The sequence below is a fragment of the Scyliorhinus torazame genome, chromosome 9 (genome assembly GCF_047496885.1).
Source record: "Scyliorhinus torazame isolate Kashiwa2021f chromosome 9, sScyTor2.1, whole genome shotgun sequence".
Classification (NCBI taxonomy): Eukaryota; Metazoa; Chordata; class Chondrichthyes; order Carcharhiniformes; family Scyliorhinidae; genus Scyliorhinus; species Scyliorhinus torazame.
This window is the reverse complement of record NC_092715.1, coordinates 21,331,277-21,351,465: the sequence shown is the minus strand read 5'-3', so window position 1 is coordinate 21,351,465 and position 20,189 is coordinate 21,331,277. Positions and strand designations below refer to the sequence as shown.

The following is a 20,189-nucleotide window of genomic DNA, read 5'->3' as shown; positions in this document are numbered from 1 at the left end:
CTTGGATAGAAATGGGGCAGAAATGGTTGTTGGAGGTCCCTAGTTATAGATGTTTCAATAAGATTAGGGAGGGTGGTAAAAGAGGTGGGGTGGTGGCATTGTTAATTAGAGATAGTATAACAGCTGCAGAAAGGCAGTTCGAGGAGTATCACCCTAATGAGGTAGTATGGGTTGAAGTCAGAATTAGGAAAGGAGCAGTCACCTTGTTAGGAGATTTCTATAGGCCCCCCAATAGTAGCAGAGATGTGGAGGAACAGATTGGGAAACAGATTTTGGAAAGGTGCAGAAGTCACAGGGTAGTAGTCATGGGTGACTTTAACTTCCCAAATATTGAGTGGAAACTCTTTAGATCAAATAGTTTGGATGGGGTGGTGTTTGTGCAGTGTGTCCAGGAAGCTTTTCTAACACAGTATGTAGATTGTCCGACCAGAGGAGGGGCAATATTGGATTTAGTACTTGGTAATGAACCAGGGCAAGTGATAGATTTATTAGTGGGGGAGCATTTTGGAGATAGTGACCACAATTCTGTGACTTTCACTTTAGTAATGGAGAGGGATAGGTGCGTGCAACAGGGCAAGGTTTACAATTGGGGGAAGGGTAAATACGATGTCAGACAAGAATTGAAGTGCATAAGTTGGGAACATAGGCTGTCAGGGAAGGACACAAGTGAAATGTGGAACTTGTTCAAGGAACAGGTACTACGTGTCCTTGATATGTATGTCCCTGTCAGGCAGGGAAGAGATGGCCGAGTGAGGGAACCATGGTTGACAAGAGAGGTTGAATGTCTTGTTAAGAGGAAGAAGGAGACTTATGTAAGGCTGAGGACACAAGGTTCAGACAGGGCATTGGAGGGATACAAGATAGCCAGGAGAGAACTGAAAAAAGGGATTAGGAGAGCTAAAAGAGGGCATGAACAATCTTTGGCGGGTAGGATCAAGGAAAACCCCAAGGCCTTTTACACATGTGAGAAATATGAGAATGACTAGAGCGAGGGTAGGTCCGATCAAGGACAGTAGCGGGAGATTGTGTATTGAGTCTGAAGAGCTAGGAGAGGTCTTGAACGAGTACTTTTCTTCTGTATTTACAAATGAGAGGGGCGATATTGTTGGAGAGGACAGTGTGAAACAGACTGGTAATCTCGAGGAAATACTTGTTAGGAAGGAAGATGTGTTGGGCATTTTGAAAAACTTGAGGACAGACAAGTCCCCCGGGCCTGACGGGATATATCCAAGGATTCTAAGGGAAGCAAGAGATGAAATTGCAGAGCCGTTGGCAATGATCTTTTCGTCCTCACTGTCAACAGGGGTGGTACCAGGGGATTGGAGAGTGGCGAATGTCGTGCCCCTGTTCAAAAAAGGGACTAGAGATAACCCTGGGAATTACAGGCCAGTTAGTCTTACTTCGGTGGTAGGCAAAGTAATGGAAAGGGTACTGAAGGATAGGATTTCTGAGCATCTGGAAGGACACTGCTTGATTAGGGATAGTCACCAAGCATGTGGATGAAGGTAAAGCAGTGGATGTAGTGTACATGGATTTTAGTAAGGCATTTGATAAGGTTCCCCATGGTAGGCTTCTGCAGAAAGTAAGGAGGCATGGGATAGTGGGAAATTTGGCCAGTTGGATAACGAACTGGCTAACCGATAGAAGTCAGAGAGTGGTGGTGGATGGCAAATATTCAGCCTGGAGCCCAGTTACCAGTGGCGTGCCGCAGGGATCAGTTTTGGGTCCTCTGCTGTTTGTGATTTTCATTAATGACTTGGATGAGGGAGTTGAAGGGTGGGTCAGTAAATTTGCAGACGATACGAAGATTGGTGGAGTTGTGGATAGTAAGGAGGGCTGTTGTCGGCTGCAAAGAGACATAGATAGGATACAGAGCTGGGCTGAGAAGTGGCAGATGGAGTTTAACCCTGAAAAGTGTGAGGTTGTCCATTTTGGAAGGACAAATATGAATGCGGAATACAGGGTTAACGGTAGAGTTCTTGGCAATGTGGAGGAGCAGAGAGATCTTGGGGTCTATGTTCATACATCTTTGAAAGTTGCCACTCAAATGGATAGAGCTGTGAAGAAGGCCTATGGTGTGCTCGCGTTCATTAACAGAGGGATTGAATTTAAGAGCCGTGAGGTGATGATGCAGCTGTACAAAACTTTGGTAAGGCCACATTTGGAGTACTGTGTACAGTTCTGGTCACCTCATTTTAGGAAGGATGTGGAAGCTTTGGAAAAGGTGCAAAGAAGATTTACCAGGATGTTACCTGGAATGGAGAGTAGGTCTTACGAGGAAAGGTTGAGGGTGCTAGGCCTTTTCTCATTAGAACGGAGAAGGATGAGGGGCGACTTGATAGAGGTTTATAAGATGATCAGGGGAATAGATAGAGTAGACAGTCAGAGACTTTTTCCCCGGGTGGAACAAACCATTACAAGGGAACATAAATTTAAGGTGAAAGGTGGAAGATATAGGAGGGATATCAGAGGTAGGTTCTTTACCCAGAGAGTAGTGGAGGCATGGAATGCACTGCCTGTGGAAGTAGTTGAGTCGGAAACATTAGGGAACTTCAAGCAGCTTTGGATAGGTACATGGATTACGGTAAAATTATATAGTGTAGATTTATTTGTTCTTGAGGGCAGCACGGTAGCATTGTGGATAGCACAATTGCTTCACAGCTCCAGGGTCCCAGCCAAAAACCTACGAGCGTGATAGTCAAGGGCTTAGACAACCGGCCGAAAAATGTGCAGAGTTACGGTGCGTTTAAGGGCAGCACGGTAGCACAGTGGTTAGCACTGTGGCTTCACAGCGCCAGGGTCCCAGGTTCGATTCCCCGCTGGGTCACTGTCTGTGCGGAGTCTGCACGTCCTCCCCGTGTCTGCGTGGGCTTCCTCCGGGTGCTCCGGTTTCCTCCCACAGTCCAAAGATGTGCAGGGTAGGTGGATTGGCCATGATAAATTGCCCTTAATGTCCAAATTGCCCTTGGTGTTGGGTGGAGGTGTTGAGTTTGGGTAGGGTGCTCTTTCCAAGAGCCGGTGCAGACTCAGGGGGCCGAATGGCCTCCTTCTGCACTGTAAATTCAATGATAATCTATGATTAATCTAGGACAAAGGTTCGGCACAACATCGTGGGCCGAAGGGCCTGTTCTGTGCTGTATTTTCTATGTTCTATGTTCCCTGTAACTGAAACACCTCATGGAAAATGTTTGATCTTTTTGAATGAGCAGTTGGAAAATAAGGTAGTGTAGGCACCTGAAAAGCATTAGCGTTTTGAAACAAGTTGCAACTAAGGTATGAAGGCTCTGGGAAAATGGGCTCAAAGCTAGTTAGAATACTCACTGTATTCTTGGTAAAATTTTTAATTACCCCACTTCAGAGTAGTTTTAATGTAACGTTGTTTTCATATCATTTTGCAAAGTTTTATCAACGGAATTAAGAAAATTTGATCCACAACTGTTACATTGTGCAAGTTTGCACACTCGTGCTTCTGAACAATGGTCTGGGACGTATCAGTGGGAACTCGTATATTTGTAAAATAGAATTGGTGAGACTGCAATCTCAGACCTCCTTAGCATTGACCACCAAACTATATTGAACACCCTCAATGCCTCGTTACAATTTCCAGTTGTTATCTTGGAATCTTTCCATGGCCGAGACCCTCCCTACTTCATCTTCACTGCATCAGATCTGTTGTGAATTATTGACCATCGATTGCCTATGCCACTCCCTGGAACTTTCTTCCAAAGCTCCTCATGACTTGGCTTTTAGCCATTACTCTAACTTCCTTTTGACACAGCACTCCTTTTGTCCGTTCCTCTGTGGAGCATCTGGAAATTATTTCCATGTTAAAGACGTTAAATTAAGGGACGTTTTACAGTATGATGCACTTCAATGTGTGGCAGTTGCTTAACAGAAATAACTCCTTCATTCCCATTCCAATCTATTTTTTTGTTGTAATCTGCAATGGGCTGGCACAAGAGGTAGAAAATGCTGGAAAAACTCAACAGATTGCCAGCGTTCATGGAGGGAGAGAGAGAAATGTACTGTTAACGTTTCAGTTATCTTCATTTACATGTAGCATGCACTTTGAAGTGCGCAAAATGTCAAACTGTTCCTGTGTTACAAAGTCTCTTTCTGGGGGCACATGATTGCCAAAACTATATAATAAATGCACCTTGCTTTAAATCTTCTGAGAGCTGGTTGGCTGTTCACTTCTAGAAAATATGTCTTAAAATTACTTTAAACCATTTAGATAGGGGCAGAGAAGGAAGAAAGGTGACCACCCATAATCTGCAGCTTTCTTCCCCAAACATGGCAGGCCATGGTGCTATCCTATTCAGAATGCTTCAACCACTGCACTACCTTGTTCCTAGCATATAGTTATCTCCAGATCAAACACCCCATCTTCTGAAGTGTCCCACTTTTCTGTTTGCACCAATTGCCAACCCAAACATGTTCTTCCTTGTGCTTCTACATCCTGAGCTGACATCACTCTTACAGTCCACCACGTTACAGGAGGATATAGTCGGGCTGGTCAGATGAGCTGATCAGTTGCAAATGGAGTTCAATCCGGATAAGTGTGAGGTGATGCACTCGGGCAGGACAATCAAGGCAACGGAATACATGATAAACAGCAGGATTCTGGGCAGCACCGAGAATCAGAGGGACCTTGGTGTGCATGTACACCAGTCCCTTAAGGTAGCAGAGCAGGTGGATACAGTGGTTAAGAAGCCATATGGTATACTTGCCTTTATTAGCCGAAACATAGAGTTTAAGAGCAGGGAGGTTATGCTGAAACTGTATGAAATGTTGGTTAGGCCACAGTTAGAGTATTGTGTGCAGTTCTGGAATCCACATTATAGGAGGGATGTGATAGCACTGGGAAGGGTGGAGAGGAGATTTACCAGGATGTTGCCTGGGCTGGAGAGTTTTTGTTATGAAGAGAGATTGGGTAAACTTGGATTGTTTTCCTTGGAGCAGAGGAGACTGAGGGTGAGGTGGGGACATGATTGAGATGTATAAAATTGAGGGGCATAGATAGGGTAGACGGGAACAAACCTTTCCCCTTGTTGGAGGGGTCAAAGACCAGGGGGTTAGATTTAAGGTAAGGGGCAGGAGGTTTTGAGGGATATGGTGGGAGTTTGGAATTCCCTGCCTGAAAGGGTGGTGGAGGCAGAGACCCTCACAACAATTAAGAAGTATTTAGATGTGCACTTGCGATCCCAGGGCATAGAAGGCTATGGACCATGTGGTGGAAAATGGGATTAGAATAGTTAGGTTGTTTTTGGCTGGCACAGATGTGATGGGCCGAAGGGCCTTTTCTGTGCTGTGATTCTATGACCCAATGACCCTTTCAACACAGCACTTAACACAATGCACAAATTCCCCATTCATCAACATCCCTTGACTGCTCTTCACCCTCTGCCCAGTGTTCTTAAATAGAAAAGATAAAGTTGAATATCTGAACTGATAAAAGATACTGAATTAATTTTCACAAAATACAATTCTGACACTAAAATACTACTGATTATCTCCTAAGAGTTCCAATTTGACACATCAAGCATCATACATGACTTGGTGTCAAAGATTATATTATATGGTGCAAAACTCGACTGTAACTTTGAGCAATGGCACGTGAATACTAGGAACTAAATTCTGACACTCCCAACAATTTGCAGTCTTTTCTACAACCGAATGCTTTATTTTACAGAATTTAACTTGGTTAGCAGAATGTTTCCCCTGTTTAACTGTAGAAAAATGGTGGGTAGAATCTGGTATTTGAAGATGGTGTTAAGGGAGGAATGTTGAAATCTGATGTGTCCACTGAAAAGGCAGATGGGCTTGATTTAAATGTTTATCGAAAGGTTGCACCTTTGATGTAGCACTGAGGGGTAACTGCATTGCTGAAGTGCCGTATTCCAAATATGTTGGGAGAAGAAAGTCTTCTAACTTCCATCTTTTGAATATTCTAGCTTTCCTCATTTGCAATTTGGTACCTGGTGAAAGTAGTCTCATCCTCTGTACTCTAATTCTTGGTCACTCAGTCCATCAGATTTATGGTAGAATCTGTTTGCTGGATGATTTACTTTCCCTACTACATACTATTCAGCAATAATGTATAAGAAATTAACCACGTCTGGGTTTTTTAAAACCCCCTCTAATGAGAAAAATAGTTGATGTCTTGCCTTCTGGACCATGTGAGCGCATCTGTTCTTTGTCATGGTTTCATGGCCACGAATTGAGAGTCATTTAAAAAGTAGACTACAACTGGTGCATGTCAATGCTTAGGCTTTTGCTGTATGCTGAGTAAAGAGTTAGCTTTCGATCCAATTATGGTCAGTGGGTGATCAATCTATCCATAGTGTATTGCTTGAGTTGTTTCATTAATGGAATGAAAATATTGATAGCAAAAATTGTAGAAACATTTTGAGGAAATTCTAAATATGACATTGGTTTCATGTAGTCTTAACTTTCTCCACAAGTTGGTCATATTCACTTGTGTTGGGGCAGGAGAGAAATGCATGTTTGGAATGCAAAATGTATGTGTAAATGAACCAAATAAGAACATAAGAACTAGGAACAGGAGTATGCCATCTGGCCCCTCGAGCCTGCTCCGCCATTTAATGAGATCATGGCTGATCTTTGTGGACTCGGCTCCCTTGTACTTTTGAGTAGTTTTAGAATCATAGAATCCTTGCAGTGCAGAAGGAGGCCATTTGGTCCATCGAGCCTGCTCCGACCCTCTGAAAGAACACCCTACCTAGGCCCAGTACCCCCATGACCTAACCTGCACATCGTTGGACTGTGGCAGGAAACTGAAGCACCTGGAGGAAACCAACACAGACACTGGGAGAATGTGCAAACTCCACACAGTCATCAAGGCCGGAATTGAACCCAGGTCCCTGGTGCTGTGAGGCAGTAGTGCTAACCACTGTACCACCCTTACCTTGCAAAAAAAAAAAAAAAAAAAACCCCTCCTTGTTGCAGCATTAATTAATTTATTTTTAAAAATATTTTAAAATTCTCTTTCACGTTTTCTCCCAAATTTACACCCACCAACAATAAACAATAATCAGTAACAAATATGTCAATCCCTATATCAATAACAACAATTCCATTCTCCCACCAAACCCCAATCATTAGCCCGCATGTTCACATAAACAAATGACAAAAAAGAATGAGGGATCACCCATAGTCGCCATTAACACACACAGACCCCCCCATCCCTCCCATCCACACGCCCCAACTAATGTTCGATGTTATCCAGTTCTTGAAAGTGCAGAATGAATAATGCCCATGAATTGTAGAACCCCTCCATCCTTCCCCTCAGTTCAAACTTAACCTTCTCAAGCTTCAAGAATTCCAACAGGTCCCCACGCCAGGGCACAGAGTGGAGCGGTTGCTCTCCAACCTATCAGGATCCGCCTTCGGGCGATCAACGAGGCGAAGGCTACAACATCGCCAATACTTTTGCGTCCACATTTAGAAGTGATATGGACCTATACGACCCACACTCCGTCGGATCCTTATCTTTTTTTAGCAACGGGGAAATTGATGCCTGCCCCAAAGTTTGTGGCAACACCCCTCTCCCTATTGCCTCTTCAAACATCCCCACCATCAGGGGTGCCAGCTTATCCTTACATTTTTTATAATATTCCACTGGAAACCCATCCGGCCCTGCCACCTTCCCCGACTGCATCCTCCCAATCCAATCCTTTATCTCCTGCTCCACTATCGCTCCTTCTAATGTAGCCCTGTCCCCCTCCCCTAACCTCGGGTACTCCAACCCATCTAGAAATTCCTGCATCTCACGGTCTCCCCCAGGTGGTTCTGACCTGTACAACCTCTCATAAAATTCCTCAAAAACCTTGTTAATCGGATCCGGAGCCACCACCAACTTCCCTGCCCTATCCCTCAACCGAACAATTTCCCTTACCGCCTCCCTCCGGAAATGACCAGCTAACTTATCTCCATGTTCGTTAACTGCACCCCTTGCTCGTCTCGGATGGCGCACCGCCTTCCTGATAGATAGTCGGTCAAAGCTCGCCTGTCGTTCCTTCCTCTTTTCCAGCTTCGCTGGGTCCTCATCTTCTGCATAACTCCTATCTCCCTCCAACATCTCATCTATTACCCTCTGCCACTCCAACCTCTCCTTTTTATCCACCCTCACCTCCGCTTTTAGAGCCTCCCAGACAACTGCCTTTGACACCTCACCCGTACAGTTGGAACCTACATATTCCTCAATTACCGTTTCAATTTTATCACAGAACCCTTGGTTCCCCCAAAAGTCCCACCTCTAATTTCCATCCCGGCCTCTGCGCTATCCCCTTCTCCAGTACCATAGCCACCCAATGCGGAGCATGATCTGACACTGCAATTGCCGAGTATTCCGACCCCTTAACCCCAGCCAGCAAAGCATTCCCCACCACGAAAAAGTCGATCCGCGAGTCCTGATGGACTGCTGACAAAAACGAGTACTCCCGTTCCCTCGGGTGCAGAAACCTCCAAGGGTCCACACCTCCCATTTCCACCTTTAGCCCAGCCAACACCTTCGTCCGTCGTCCCCCCCCCCCACCCCCTGATGGGACCAGCGAGCGCGGCCGTGACCTGTCCAACCGTGGCTCCTGCACCAAGCTCCAGCGCCCCCCCCCCACTATCAGTTTGTGTGTGTCCAAGTCGGGGATGGCCCCAAACACCACCTTTCCGAATCCCACATCGTCCCAATCGGGACTGTATACACTTAACAGCACCACTAACCTCCCCTTCAGCGCCCCTGTCAAAACCCATGAGCCTGACCTGCCCCTTTCCATTGTTAACATTGAATCCCTCCCCCCCCCCCCCCCCCCCCCCCCCCCCCCCCTACATTTTCTCTTGAAAAAACATCTCCCAGCATCAATCACCCCCCAACCCCCCACCGCTCACCTCGTAGGCCCATCAAAACCTGCTTACCAGGCTCCAATGACCGCAGAAAAAACAAAAACAACATTCCAACCCATACAATTCACTAAAAGATATAACCGTCGCAACACAATGCCAATCAACCCAACCAATAACTTGAACTCTCTAACAATGCAAAGAGAAGTAAATTACAATACACGTCAGTAAAAAGAAAGTTATAGCATTTATACATTTTCTAGCTCCCCAACCACAGTCTCTCTTCCACCTCCGCTCCTCACGTCTGTCCCAAGCCTTCTGCCCTCAGGAACGCCTCAGCCACCTCCGCTGTCTCGAAAAAAATGTCTTTGGCATCATGCGTCACCCTCAGCTTCGCCGGGTATACCATACCAAATCGCACCTCCTTTTTGTACAGTGCCGCCTTCACTCGCCCGAACGCCGCTCGTCTTTTTGCCAACTCCACCGTCAAGTCCTGGTAGATCCGAACTCCAGCACCATCCCACTGCAACTTGCGCTTCTGCTTCACCCAGCTTAACACCACCTCCTTCCTGCAGTACTTATGGAAGCAGATAATTACTGCTCTTGACAGCTCGTTCACTTTGGGCTTCGGCCTTAATGACCGATGAGCTCGGTCCAGCTCGTACCGGGAGGGGTTCTCACCCTCCCCCATCAACTCCGCCAACTTCTTAGTGAAGTACTCTGTTGCCCTTGGGCCCTCTGTCCCTTCGGGCAAGCCCACAATTCTCAGATTGTGCCGCCTCGAGCAGTTCTCCAAGTCCTCGAGCTTTGCTCAGCGTCCTCTGTTGACCACCACCCTCTGCAGCTCGTCCCCCATCGAGGTGAACTGGTCGCTGTGCTGCGACACTGCCTCCTCCACTTCCTTCATCTTCTCGCCCTGCTCTCTCACCTTGGCCGATGTCTTTGCCACAGTTACCCTCACTGGGGCGATTGCCTCCTCCACCAATGACTTCAATGCGACCGTCATCTCCTTCCTCAGAGCCTCCATGTGCCTCGCAAACTGCTTTTCCTGCTCCACCGCCATTACCTCGGTCATTTTCTCCACCGTAAGTAGTGCGGCCCCACCATGCAGTCTGGCATCTGCCATCTTGTCAGCACTTTTGCTGGCCCTCTCATTGAACGGCGAGCCCGCATTTCTTTCCTTCCTCGACGCTGCTTTTCGCATCCTTTTAACGACTTATTATTTTTCCTTTTTTTTTTTTTCACCCTTCATTCCTTCAATTTTTTTTATAGAGAAACAAAAAATTTCTTCCTTCAAAAAAAATCTTTCACCAAATTTCTTTAAAACTTCTTTCTCTTTTTTGTATTCCTCCAGAATTTCCCTGGGACAGGACTTCAGTCTTCTTACAACATTCTAGGTGGGAGCCACCCGATGTGGGACATCTCACCTACATAGTGCCCTGGCTTCGGGCCTGCCGCCTCGACCTCCGTTTGGCTGCTCCGATCTCCGCGCGCGCTGGGCCCGACGCCTCAGCACCAGCCAGCCGACACCCGCGCAGAGTTCCTCGCCGGTTTTCGAACCGGCCCCGCTTGATGCCCGGGACGGCCCCAAAGGCCGATAATAATTGGGGAAACCCCCGAAAGCGCTGCAAATAGTAGCCACCGGTGGGAGCTCCTTTGTTGCAGCATTAATAGGTGGTTTTATTTTTCTGCTCCCATCTAAATGTAGTACTTTAATTTAAAAAAACATTTTTGTCCATTTGTTTCAGACTCTGTCAGATTTTTGATGCAGACGACAAACAGCAACTGTTCAGAACTTACAATGGTCTGGAACAGGAAGCCAGAAATCTACAGCAGGAAGTTATTTCATCAAAGGACCAATTGGGAACAACCCAGCGTGAGCAATCATGCCTCTGGTCTGCACTAGAATCTGACATTGAGAGATTTCGAAATGTTATGTATTCTGGGTCCAACAAACTTCTGCTTCATCATGAGGTAATTTTGTCTGTAATCTATTTCATAATACTGTATTAAACGTGTATTGCTTTGATTGACATGGGAGAGGTGGGTGAGATGATGGAATTGGCTAAATGTAGCAAAATGGTGGAGACAATTACTTGATACAAATCATTATTCAAAAAAGTTTTTAGTCTAATAATGGATCGCTAGGTTTGAAATAAGTTTCATAAAAACTGTCAGGTGAGTTGCAAGAATACATCAACTTTGATTCTGTAGACTAAAAATGAAATGAAATGAATATCGCTTATTGTCACAAGTAGGCTTCAAATGAAGTTACTGTGTAAAGCCCCTAGTCGCCACATTCTGGCGCCTGTTCGGGGGGGCTGGTACGGGAATTGAATCGTGCTGCTGGCTTGCCTTGGTCGGCTTTCAAAGCCAGCGATTTAGCCCTGTGCTAAACCAGTCCCCTTGTACACCTCCCCGTGTTTTCCCAGAAACTCCTCTGGCTTTCAGCCAATGAGGTCTTGGGAGGGGGTCCTAACACCCAAAAGATTAAATGATGACTGTTTGACAGGACATCGGGGCCTGTCCCCAGGTGTCCAACTCTGATGGTGTTGCTTGCACATATCCTGTGGCCATATAAGGTAACGGCAGGAACTCTGGGTGCCAAAACGTCTGGCTCAATCTGGGCAAACCCAAACAAATCTGCATATCAATAGAATCGATGATCTCCTGATGTGTGATCAACAGGGCAGGTCCAGACATGTTCTGGCAATTTGTCTGTGTTGTGTATTTGACTTTGGTTAAGTATAAATTCTTGCCAGCCTGCCTGAGGTTTGACTGCAGTTTGATATGTAGTGTCCAATTCTTTAATTCAAGATATCCAATTTAATTGGGACTAAAACTAGGCCATGCCTGGTGACCACAAGGTGCTTTTCCAGGGTTGAGATTTCTGTTCATAAAGAATACTAACCACAGTTCAGCTATCTGGCCTAATAGTGCGCAAAATAAAAACTCAGCAGCAGGTCTGGCAGCATCTGTGGAGAGAGAAAGGCAGGTAATGTTTTGAGTCCAATACGAGTTCTGAAATGGAGAGGTAGAACTGTGATGATGGGATTTTATGCTGCTTAGCTGTAAAAAAAATAAAGCATTCTGCTTTATTCTATTATATTTTTTTCTTTTTTTAAGTAAATTTAGTGTACCCAATTATTTTTTTCCAATTAAGGGGCAATTTAGCGTGGCCAATCCACCTAACCTACACATCTTTGTGTTGTGGAGGCAAAACCCACACAAACACTGGGAGAATGTACAAACTCCACACGGACAGTGACCCAGGGCTGGGATCAAACCAGGGACCTTGGAGCTGTGAGGCAGCAGGGCTAATCACTGCGCCACCGTGCTGCCCGCTTTATTCTATTATTAACACTTACTCTGCACGATTACCCTTTTGTCTCATGACATGTTTATCATTGAATCTCCCTTCCCATCTACTCTATTCTGTTTTTATACCTGACCCTCCGTCCATTTTAAAAGCATAAATCCCAACATGTTTCTACCTCAATCAGTTCTGAAGAGTCGTATTGGCCTCGCGACAGATGCTGTCGGATCTGAGATGTTTCTGCACTTCTGGTTTTTATTTCAGGGCTGTGACATCTGCGGGATTTCTCTTTTATTCAAGTAGTGCTCTATCCTCATGCTCATTTTTCATTCTTCTCCCTGAGCAAGAAAATGCACCCATAAAGAATACTAAAGCTTTCTATAGATATGTCAGGAATAAACGAATGACGAGGGTAAGAGTAGGGCCAGTCAAGGACAGTAGTGGGAAGTTGTGCTTGGAGTCCGAGGAGATAGAGGTGCTAAATGAATATTTTACATCCGTATTCACACAGGAAAAAGACAATGTTGTCGAGGAGAATACTGAGATTCAGGCTACTAGACTAGAAGGGCTTGAGGTTCATAAGGAGGAGGTGTTAGCAATTCTGGAAAGTGTGAAAATAGATAAGTCTCCTGGGCCGGATGGGATTTATCCTAGGATTCTCTGGGAAGCTAGGGAGAAGATTACTGAGCCTTTGGCTTTGATCTTTAAGTCATCTTTGTCTACAGGAATAGTGCCAGAAGACTGGAGGATAGCAAATGTTGTCCCCTTGTTCAAGAAGGGGAGTAGAGACAACCCTGGTAACTATAGACCAGTGAGCCTTACTTCTGTTGTGGGCAAAATCTTGGAAAGGTTTATAAGAGATAGGATGTATAATCATCTGGAAAGGAATAATTTGATTAGAGATAGTCAACACGGTTTTGTGAAGGGTAGGTTGTGCCTCACAAACCTTATTGAGTTCTTTGAGAAGGTGACCAAGCAGGTGGATGAGGGTAGAGCAGTTGATGTGGTGTATATGGATTTCAGTAACGTGTTTGATAAGGTTCCCCATGGTAGGCGACTGCAGAGAATACGGAGACATGGGATTCAGGGTGATTTAGCAGTTTGGATCAGAAATTGGCTAGCTGGAAGAAGACAAACCTATTAAACAGACGCCCACCCTCTCCTGAGTAAACATCACCCTTTCATAGAATTCCTACAGTGCAGGAGGAGGCCATTCAGCCCATCGGGGTCTGCACCAACCTTCAAAGAGCACTGTCCCTAGGCCCTATCCCCCAAACCCTTTAGACACTATGGGGCAAGTTTGGCACAGCCAATCCACCTAACCTACATACCTTTGGACAGTGGGAGGAAACCGGAGCCACCCGGAGGAACAGAGAACCGAGCACAGGCCCTTCGGCCCTCCCATGCCTGTACGGTTCATGATACCAACCGTTGCCAAAATGTTGCGGTTATTGGATAGGCACATGGAGCACACCAGAATGACAGGGAGTGGGATAGCTTGATCTTGGTTTCGGACAAAGCTCGGCACAACATCGAGGGCCGAAGGGCCTGTTCTGTGCTGTACTGTTCTATGTTCTAAAAGGGTGGTGGTTGATAGGAAATGTTCAGACTGGAGTCCAGTTACTAGTGGTGTACCACAAGGATCTGTTTTGAGGCCACTGCTGTTTGTCATTTTTATAAATGACCTGGAGGAGGGCGTAGAAGGATGGGCGAGTAAATTTGCAGATGACACTAAAGTCGGTGGAGTTGTGGACAGTGCGGACGGATGTTACAAGTTACAGAGGGACATAGATAAGCTGCAGCGCTGGGCTGAGAGGTGGCAAATGGAGTTTAATGCAGAAAAGTGTGAGGTGATTCGTTTTGGAAGGAATAACAGGAAGACAGAGTACTGGGATAATGGTAAGATTCTTGGCAGTGTGGATGAGCAGAGAGATCTCGGTGTCCATGTACATAGATCTCTGAAAGTTGCCACCCAGGTTGAGAGGGTTGTTAAGAAGGCGTATGGTGTGTTAGCTTTTATTGGTAGAGGGATTGAGTTTCGGAGCCATGAGGTCATGTTGCAGCTGTACAAAACTCTGGTGCGGCCGCATTTGAAGTATTGCGTGCAATTTTGGGCGCCGCATTATAGGAAGGATGTGGAAGCATTGGAAAGGGTGCAGAGGAGATTTACCAGAATGTTGCCTGGTATGGAGGGAAGATCTTGTGAGGAAAGGCTGAGGGACTTGAGGCTGTTTTCGTTAGAGAGAAGAAGGTTAAGTGGTGACTTAATTGAGGCATACAAGATGATCAGAGGATTTGATAGGGAGGACAGTGAGAGCCTTCTTCCTCTGATGGTGATGTCTAGCACGAGGGGACATAGCTTTAAATTGAGGGGAGATAGATATAAGACAGATGTCAGAGGTAGGTTCTTTACTCGGAGAGTAGTAAGGGCAAGGCATGCCCGGCCTCTAACAGTAGTGGACTCGCCAACACTTAAAAAAAAAAAAAATAAATAAAGTTTTTTTTCTCACAATTTTTATCCCTTACAAACAATAACCCCACACCCCCCCGTAACAAAATAACGAGAAGTCGCACAGAGCAAGATATATGCATGGCAAAATGATATGTTTACATAACTTTGTACACTGGCTCTCTCCCATACGTGCCAGTTTCCCCAAGCCTTCATGTTATCTCTTGCTCATCCACCCTCCCAGGCAGTGGTCCCCCCCCCCCCCCCCCCCCAGGTTGCTGCTGCTGCTGACCGACCTTCCTCTAACGCTCCCCGAGATAGTCTAGGAACGGTTGCCACCGCCTGTAGAACCCCTGCACAGACCCTCTCAAGGCAAATTTAATCCTCTCCAGCTTAATGAACCCAGCCATATCGTTTATCCAGGCCTCCACGCTGGGGGCCTTCGCCTCCTTCCACATTAGTAAAATCCTTCGCCAGGCTACTAGGGACGCAAAGGCCAAAATGCCGGCCTCTTTCGCCTCCTGCACTCCCGGTTCGTCCACTACTCCAAATATTGCTAGCCCCCAGCTTGGCTTGACCCGGACTTTCACCATCTGAGATATTGCTCCCACCACTCCTCTCCAGAACCCCTCCAGTGCCGGGCATGACCAAAACATATGGACATGGTTCACCGGGCTCCCTGAGCACCTTCCACGTCTGTCCTCTACCCCAAAGAACCTACTCAACCTTGCCCCCGTCAAGTGCGCTCTGTGGACCACCTTAAATTGTATCAGGCTGAGCCTGGCACACGAGGAGGAGGAATTAACCCTACCTAGGGCATCAGCCCACAGACCTTCCTCGATCTCCTCCCCCAGCTCCTCCTCCCATTTACCCTTCAACTCTTCGACCAGCGCTTCCCCCTCTTCTTTCATCTCCTGGTGTATTGCCGACACCTTGCCCTCCCCGACCCATACACCCGAGATCACCCTGTCTTGAATTTCTTGTGCCGGGAGCAACGGGAATTCCCTGACCTGTCGCCTCACAAAAGCCCTCACCTGCATATATCTAAAGGCATTTCCCGGGGATAACTCTAACTTCTCCTCCAGTGCCCCATGGCTCGCAAACGTCCCGTCAATGAACAGGCCCCCCCATTCTTCTAATCCCCGCCCGATGCCAGCTCTGGAACCCCCCGTCCATCTTCCCCGGGACAAACCGGTGGTTACCCCTGATCGGGGACCACACCGATGCTCCCATTGCACCCCTGTGCAATCTCCACTGGCCCCAGATCCTTAACGTTGCCGCCACCACCGGGCCCGTGGTATACTTTGTCGGCGAGAGCGGCAGCGGTGCCGTCACCAACGCCCCCAGGCTCATTCCTTTACAGGACGACATCTCCATCCTCTTCCATGCCGCCCCCTCTCCCTCCATAACCCACTTGCGGATCATCGCCACATTTGCTGCCCAGTAGTAGCTCCCTAGGTTTGGCAGCACCAACCCTCCTCGGTCCCTACTGCGTTCCAGGAACCCCCTCCTTACCCTCGGGGTCTTATTCGCCCACACAAACCCCATAATACTCCTACCTACTCTCTTTAAAAAAAGGCCTTGGTGTTCACGATGGGAAGGCACTGAAACACAAACAGAAACCTCGGAAGGACCAACATTTTGACCGACTGCACTCTACCCGCCAGCGAGAGCGGTAACATGTCCCATCTTTTGAAGTCCTCCTCCATTTGCTCCACCAACCTCGTCAGATTCAGTTTATGTAGGGCCCCCCAACTACTGGCAATCTGGATCCCCAGATACCGAAAGCTCCCCTCCGCCCTCCTCAGCGGTAGGTCCCCTATCCCTCTTTCTTGGTCCCCTGCTTGTAATACAAAGAGCTCACTCTTCCCTACATTGAGCTTATAGCCCGAAAACTCCCCAAACTCCCTTAGAGTCTGCATGACCTCCACCATCCCCTCCATTGGATCCGCCACGTACAGCAACAGGTCATCCGCATATAGCGACACCCGATGCTCTTCTCCCTCTCGGACCACCCCCCTTCATTTATTAGACTCCCTCAATGACATGGCCAATGGTTCGATCGCCAATGCAAACAACAGTGGGGACAGGGGGCACCCCTGCTTCGTCCCTCGGCACAGTCGAAGGTACTCCGACCTCCGCCGGTTCGTCACCACACTCGCCACCGGGGCTCTAAAGGAGCTTAACCCAACTGATAAACCCTACCCCGAACCCAAACCTACGCAGCACCTCCCAGAGGTACTCCCACTCTACTCGGTCAAAGGCCTTCTCCGCGTCCATAGCTGCCACTATCTAGTGTTTAATTACCTGCCCTTTACGAATCCCGTCTGGTCTTCATGGATCACCCCCGGGACACAGTCCTCGATCCTCGTGGCCAGCACTTTTGCCAGCAACTTTGCATCCACATTGAGGAGCGAGATCGGCCTGTACATTGCAGTGGGTCCTTGTCCCGATTTAGGATCAAAGAAATTGTCGCTTCCGACATTGTCGGGGCCAGGGTCCCCTCCTCTCTTGCCTCATTAAAGGTCCTCACTAGTTGCGGGGCCAACAGGTCTACGTACTTCCTGTAGAACTCCAACGGGAACCCGTCCGGTCCCAGGGCCTTCCCCGCCTGCATACTCCCCAAACCCTTGCTCAGCTCCTCCAACCCAATTGGTGCCCCCAAACCAGCCAACTCTTGCTCCTCCACCCTCGGGAATCTCAGTTGGTCTAGGAATCGTCTCATCCCCTCTTCCCCCGCTGGGGGCTGGGATCTGTACAGCTCTTCATAGAAGGCCTTAAATACCTCGTTTATTTTCATCGCACTCCGAACCGTGGCTCCCCTTCCACCTTTGACTCCCCCTATTTCCCACGCTGCCACGCGACCCACAGTCGCACTGGCTGCAGCATTCCGAATTTCACTCCTTTCCGGTGCAGCACCGCTTTGGCCTGGTTGAAACCCGCTCTCCGCTTTGCAACCTCCGTGCTCCAGTCCGGGTATATTCGGATCTCTGCATTGTCCCACTTACTGCTCCGCTCCCTCTTGGCCCATTTCAGGACCCTCTCTATGTCCGTGAACCGGTGAAACCTCACCACCATCGCCCATGGCGGCTCATTTGCCTTGGGCTTCCTCGCCAGCACCCGGTGTGCCCCGTCCAACTCCAGCGACCTCGAAGGGGCCTCCGCGCCCATCATCGCCCCGAGAATCGTGCTCGCGTATGCCCTGGCCTCGGCCCCCTCCACTCCTTCAGGGAGACCCAGGATCTGCAGATTCTTTCTCCTCGACCTGTTCTCCAGGTCTTCCCGCCCACCTCTTGTGTAGCGCCTCGTGCTGCACCACTCTCACCGCCAGGCCCAAGAGCTCGTCCTCATTCTCACTGACTCTTTTCTGTACCTCCTGGATCTTTACCTCGTGGGCCTTCTGGGTGATACCTGGTCCTTCAATTGCCGAAAGCATAGGCGCCAGCATCTCCTTGCGCAGCTCCTCAAAGCAGCGCTTGATGAGCTCCTGCAGCTCCGGCCCACACTCTGCTTTGTCCCCGGCCGCCGACATTTTGTTTTTTTCCCCTCGCTTCTCCCGCTGCTCCAATGCCGCTTTTTTGGCCGTTGCACTTCTGGTCCGGTCCATAAAAGTTGGAGGGGGACCTCTCTCTTCCCTTCCCCACGGGTTGTCTTCGAAAAAAATTCCGTTCGGTCTCCTCCAGCGAGCCCGAAAGTCCGTAATAGCGGGAGCTGCCGAATCGTGCGGCTTAGCTCCGCATAGCCGCAACAGGAAGTCTCGACTCGCCAACACTAAGGGCATTCAAATGGTCATTGGATAGACATATGCACGATAAGGGAATAGTGTAGATGGGCTTTAGAGTGGTTTCACAGGTCGGCGCAACATCGAGGGCCGAAGGGCCTGTACTGCGCTGTTATGTTCTATGTTCTAACCACATTTTCGAATAAATGAACCACAATGTTGAGGGACTAACGATTCATATCACTGCTATAAATATCTATTTCAAGTATCTTTTTTTAAAAAGTGATTTCACTAGTGTTCACTGGTACCGATCTAAAGTTTGATAATTTGCTTGTTTATTTCGAAGGAACTGTCTGAACCTCTTCAAAAATTGGAATGCCAATTGCAGAGACTGCCGCAAATCATTGGGAATATAGCTGATGACATCAAGTCCAAACGGCAAATTTTGGCAAGCAACTTGAATCGTCAAGGCGAGAGAGTTCTTTATGTTTATTTCTTCCAAGATCCTGACAAATTGAAGGAGATTGTAGAGAATTTGGAGCGGAGGATTAGGGCACAGAACATTGGATCGGAGAGCTGATGTGTAACCTACAAGCCGAAATCCTCACTGGTGAAACATGGTTAAATGTCTTCTCTAACATGAACATCTGTGGATAATTGTGCAGCAACATTCGGAAATAGGAAAAAGAAAATTCTAGATTTATGATGGAAGAGAAATGTGAATCGCATTTGAGCATTTTATGCTCTTAATAAAATATTCATCTAGCACTATTTTACATTATTTTGTATGTATAGAATTTTCCAGGCTCTCTCCACCAAGAGACCTATACTTTGTTTTTAATTTGGTTCAATTAAAATGCAGCAATAGACATGTTTTTTTGTGGTCATTTGAATGTTTGCACATCCTCTCACTTTGCATTTATCAGTGATATTTATTTTTAATGGTTAACAATTAAATATTTGAGGTTCCTGTATTCTCTAATCCATTTTTGCTGGTGGTTACTGTGTTGCAGCAAAATTGACAATTGTATTGCCCCTTTTGCATCTCGATGTCCCAAAACCATTTCACAACCAATAAATTACTGAAGTGCGTACTTGCTGTTTGGAGGCAAATATTGCAGTTGATTTGCACACAATTAATATATAAATGACCATTTAATCCATTCTGTTGGTGTAGGTTTAGATTTCCGTGTTGGGCATTATAATGGAAAGTCTCTGCTGCTGGTGTGTTTAGTACTAAGGCACTCCTGTTCATGTTGTAAGCAAGCGGTCCTTGGTTTAATGACTCATTTGAAAGATAGTGACTCTGACAATTCAGAATTCCCTCGGTGGTTCATTGAAGTGTGAGGCTTGAACTCATCACCTTTGAATCCATGAGTGTTATGAGTATCCATGAGTGTTATGAGTTGAAGTGCCACTTTACTTTGTTCAATTGTAAACATCTTCACTATAAACTGCAAATGGTATTGTCATAATTACTTGTTGTTTATTGCTCCTTCCGTCTCCTTTAGATACATTTTGCTTAATTTTTTCTAAAGGTTTTTAACTATCTTTATTGTATGCATCATGCATGATTAAGGCTTGTCGTAATTTTTTTACCGAACCAGTTTTAATCTGGCATAAGTGAGAATACTTTCTTAAACTTTTCCTCCATTTCTTCTCACAAAGGCAAGCAAGAAGAGGTTGAAAACCTGTTTAGTTGAGTATCCACCTCTGGGATTTCTCTTGGAAAATCCATTCCCCAAAATGCTTATAGGCAACTTTGATGTTCATAAGGAGAAGGGTCATTCTGCAGGAAGGATATCCAGGACCCACAAGCCTTGCATATTTTTGTTAACAATAGTTCC

General features: G+C 46.9%; 1 protein-coding gene across 6 annotated transcripts in view; it reads left to right on the top strand.

Moving 5' to 3' along the window:
* The window catches only part of haus3 (HAUS augmin-like complex, subunit 3), a 52,530-nt gene extending 33,094 nt beyond the window's left edge, over nt 1-19,436 (top strand). For all 6 annotated transcript variants that reach the window (XM_072515668.1, XM_072515665.1, XM_072515670.1 and 3 more), the window contains exons 4-5: nt 10,605-10,830; nt 18,689-19,436. In XM_072515668.1, coding sequence (XP_072371769.1) covers nt 10,605-10,830; nt 18,689-18,922 — 460 coding nt within the window. In that variant the 3' untranslated portion in view covers nt 18,923-19,436. The remainder of the gene's footprint in view (nt 1-10,604; nt 10,831-18,688) is intronic.
* Nucleotides 19,437-20,189: the final 753 nt, after the last annotated feature.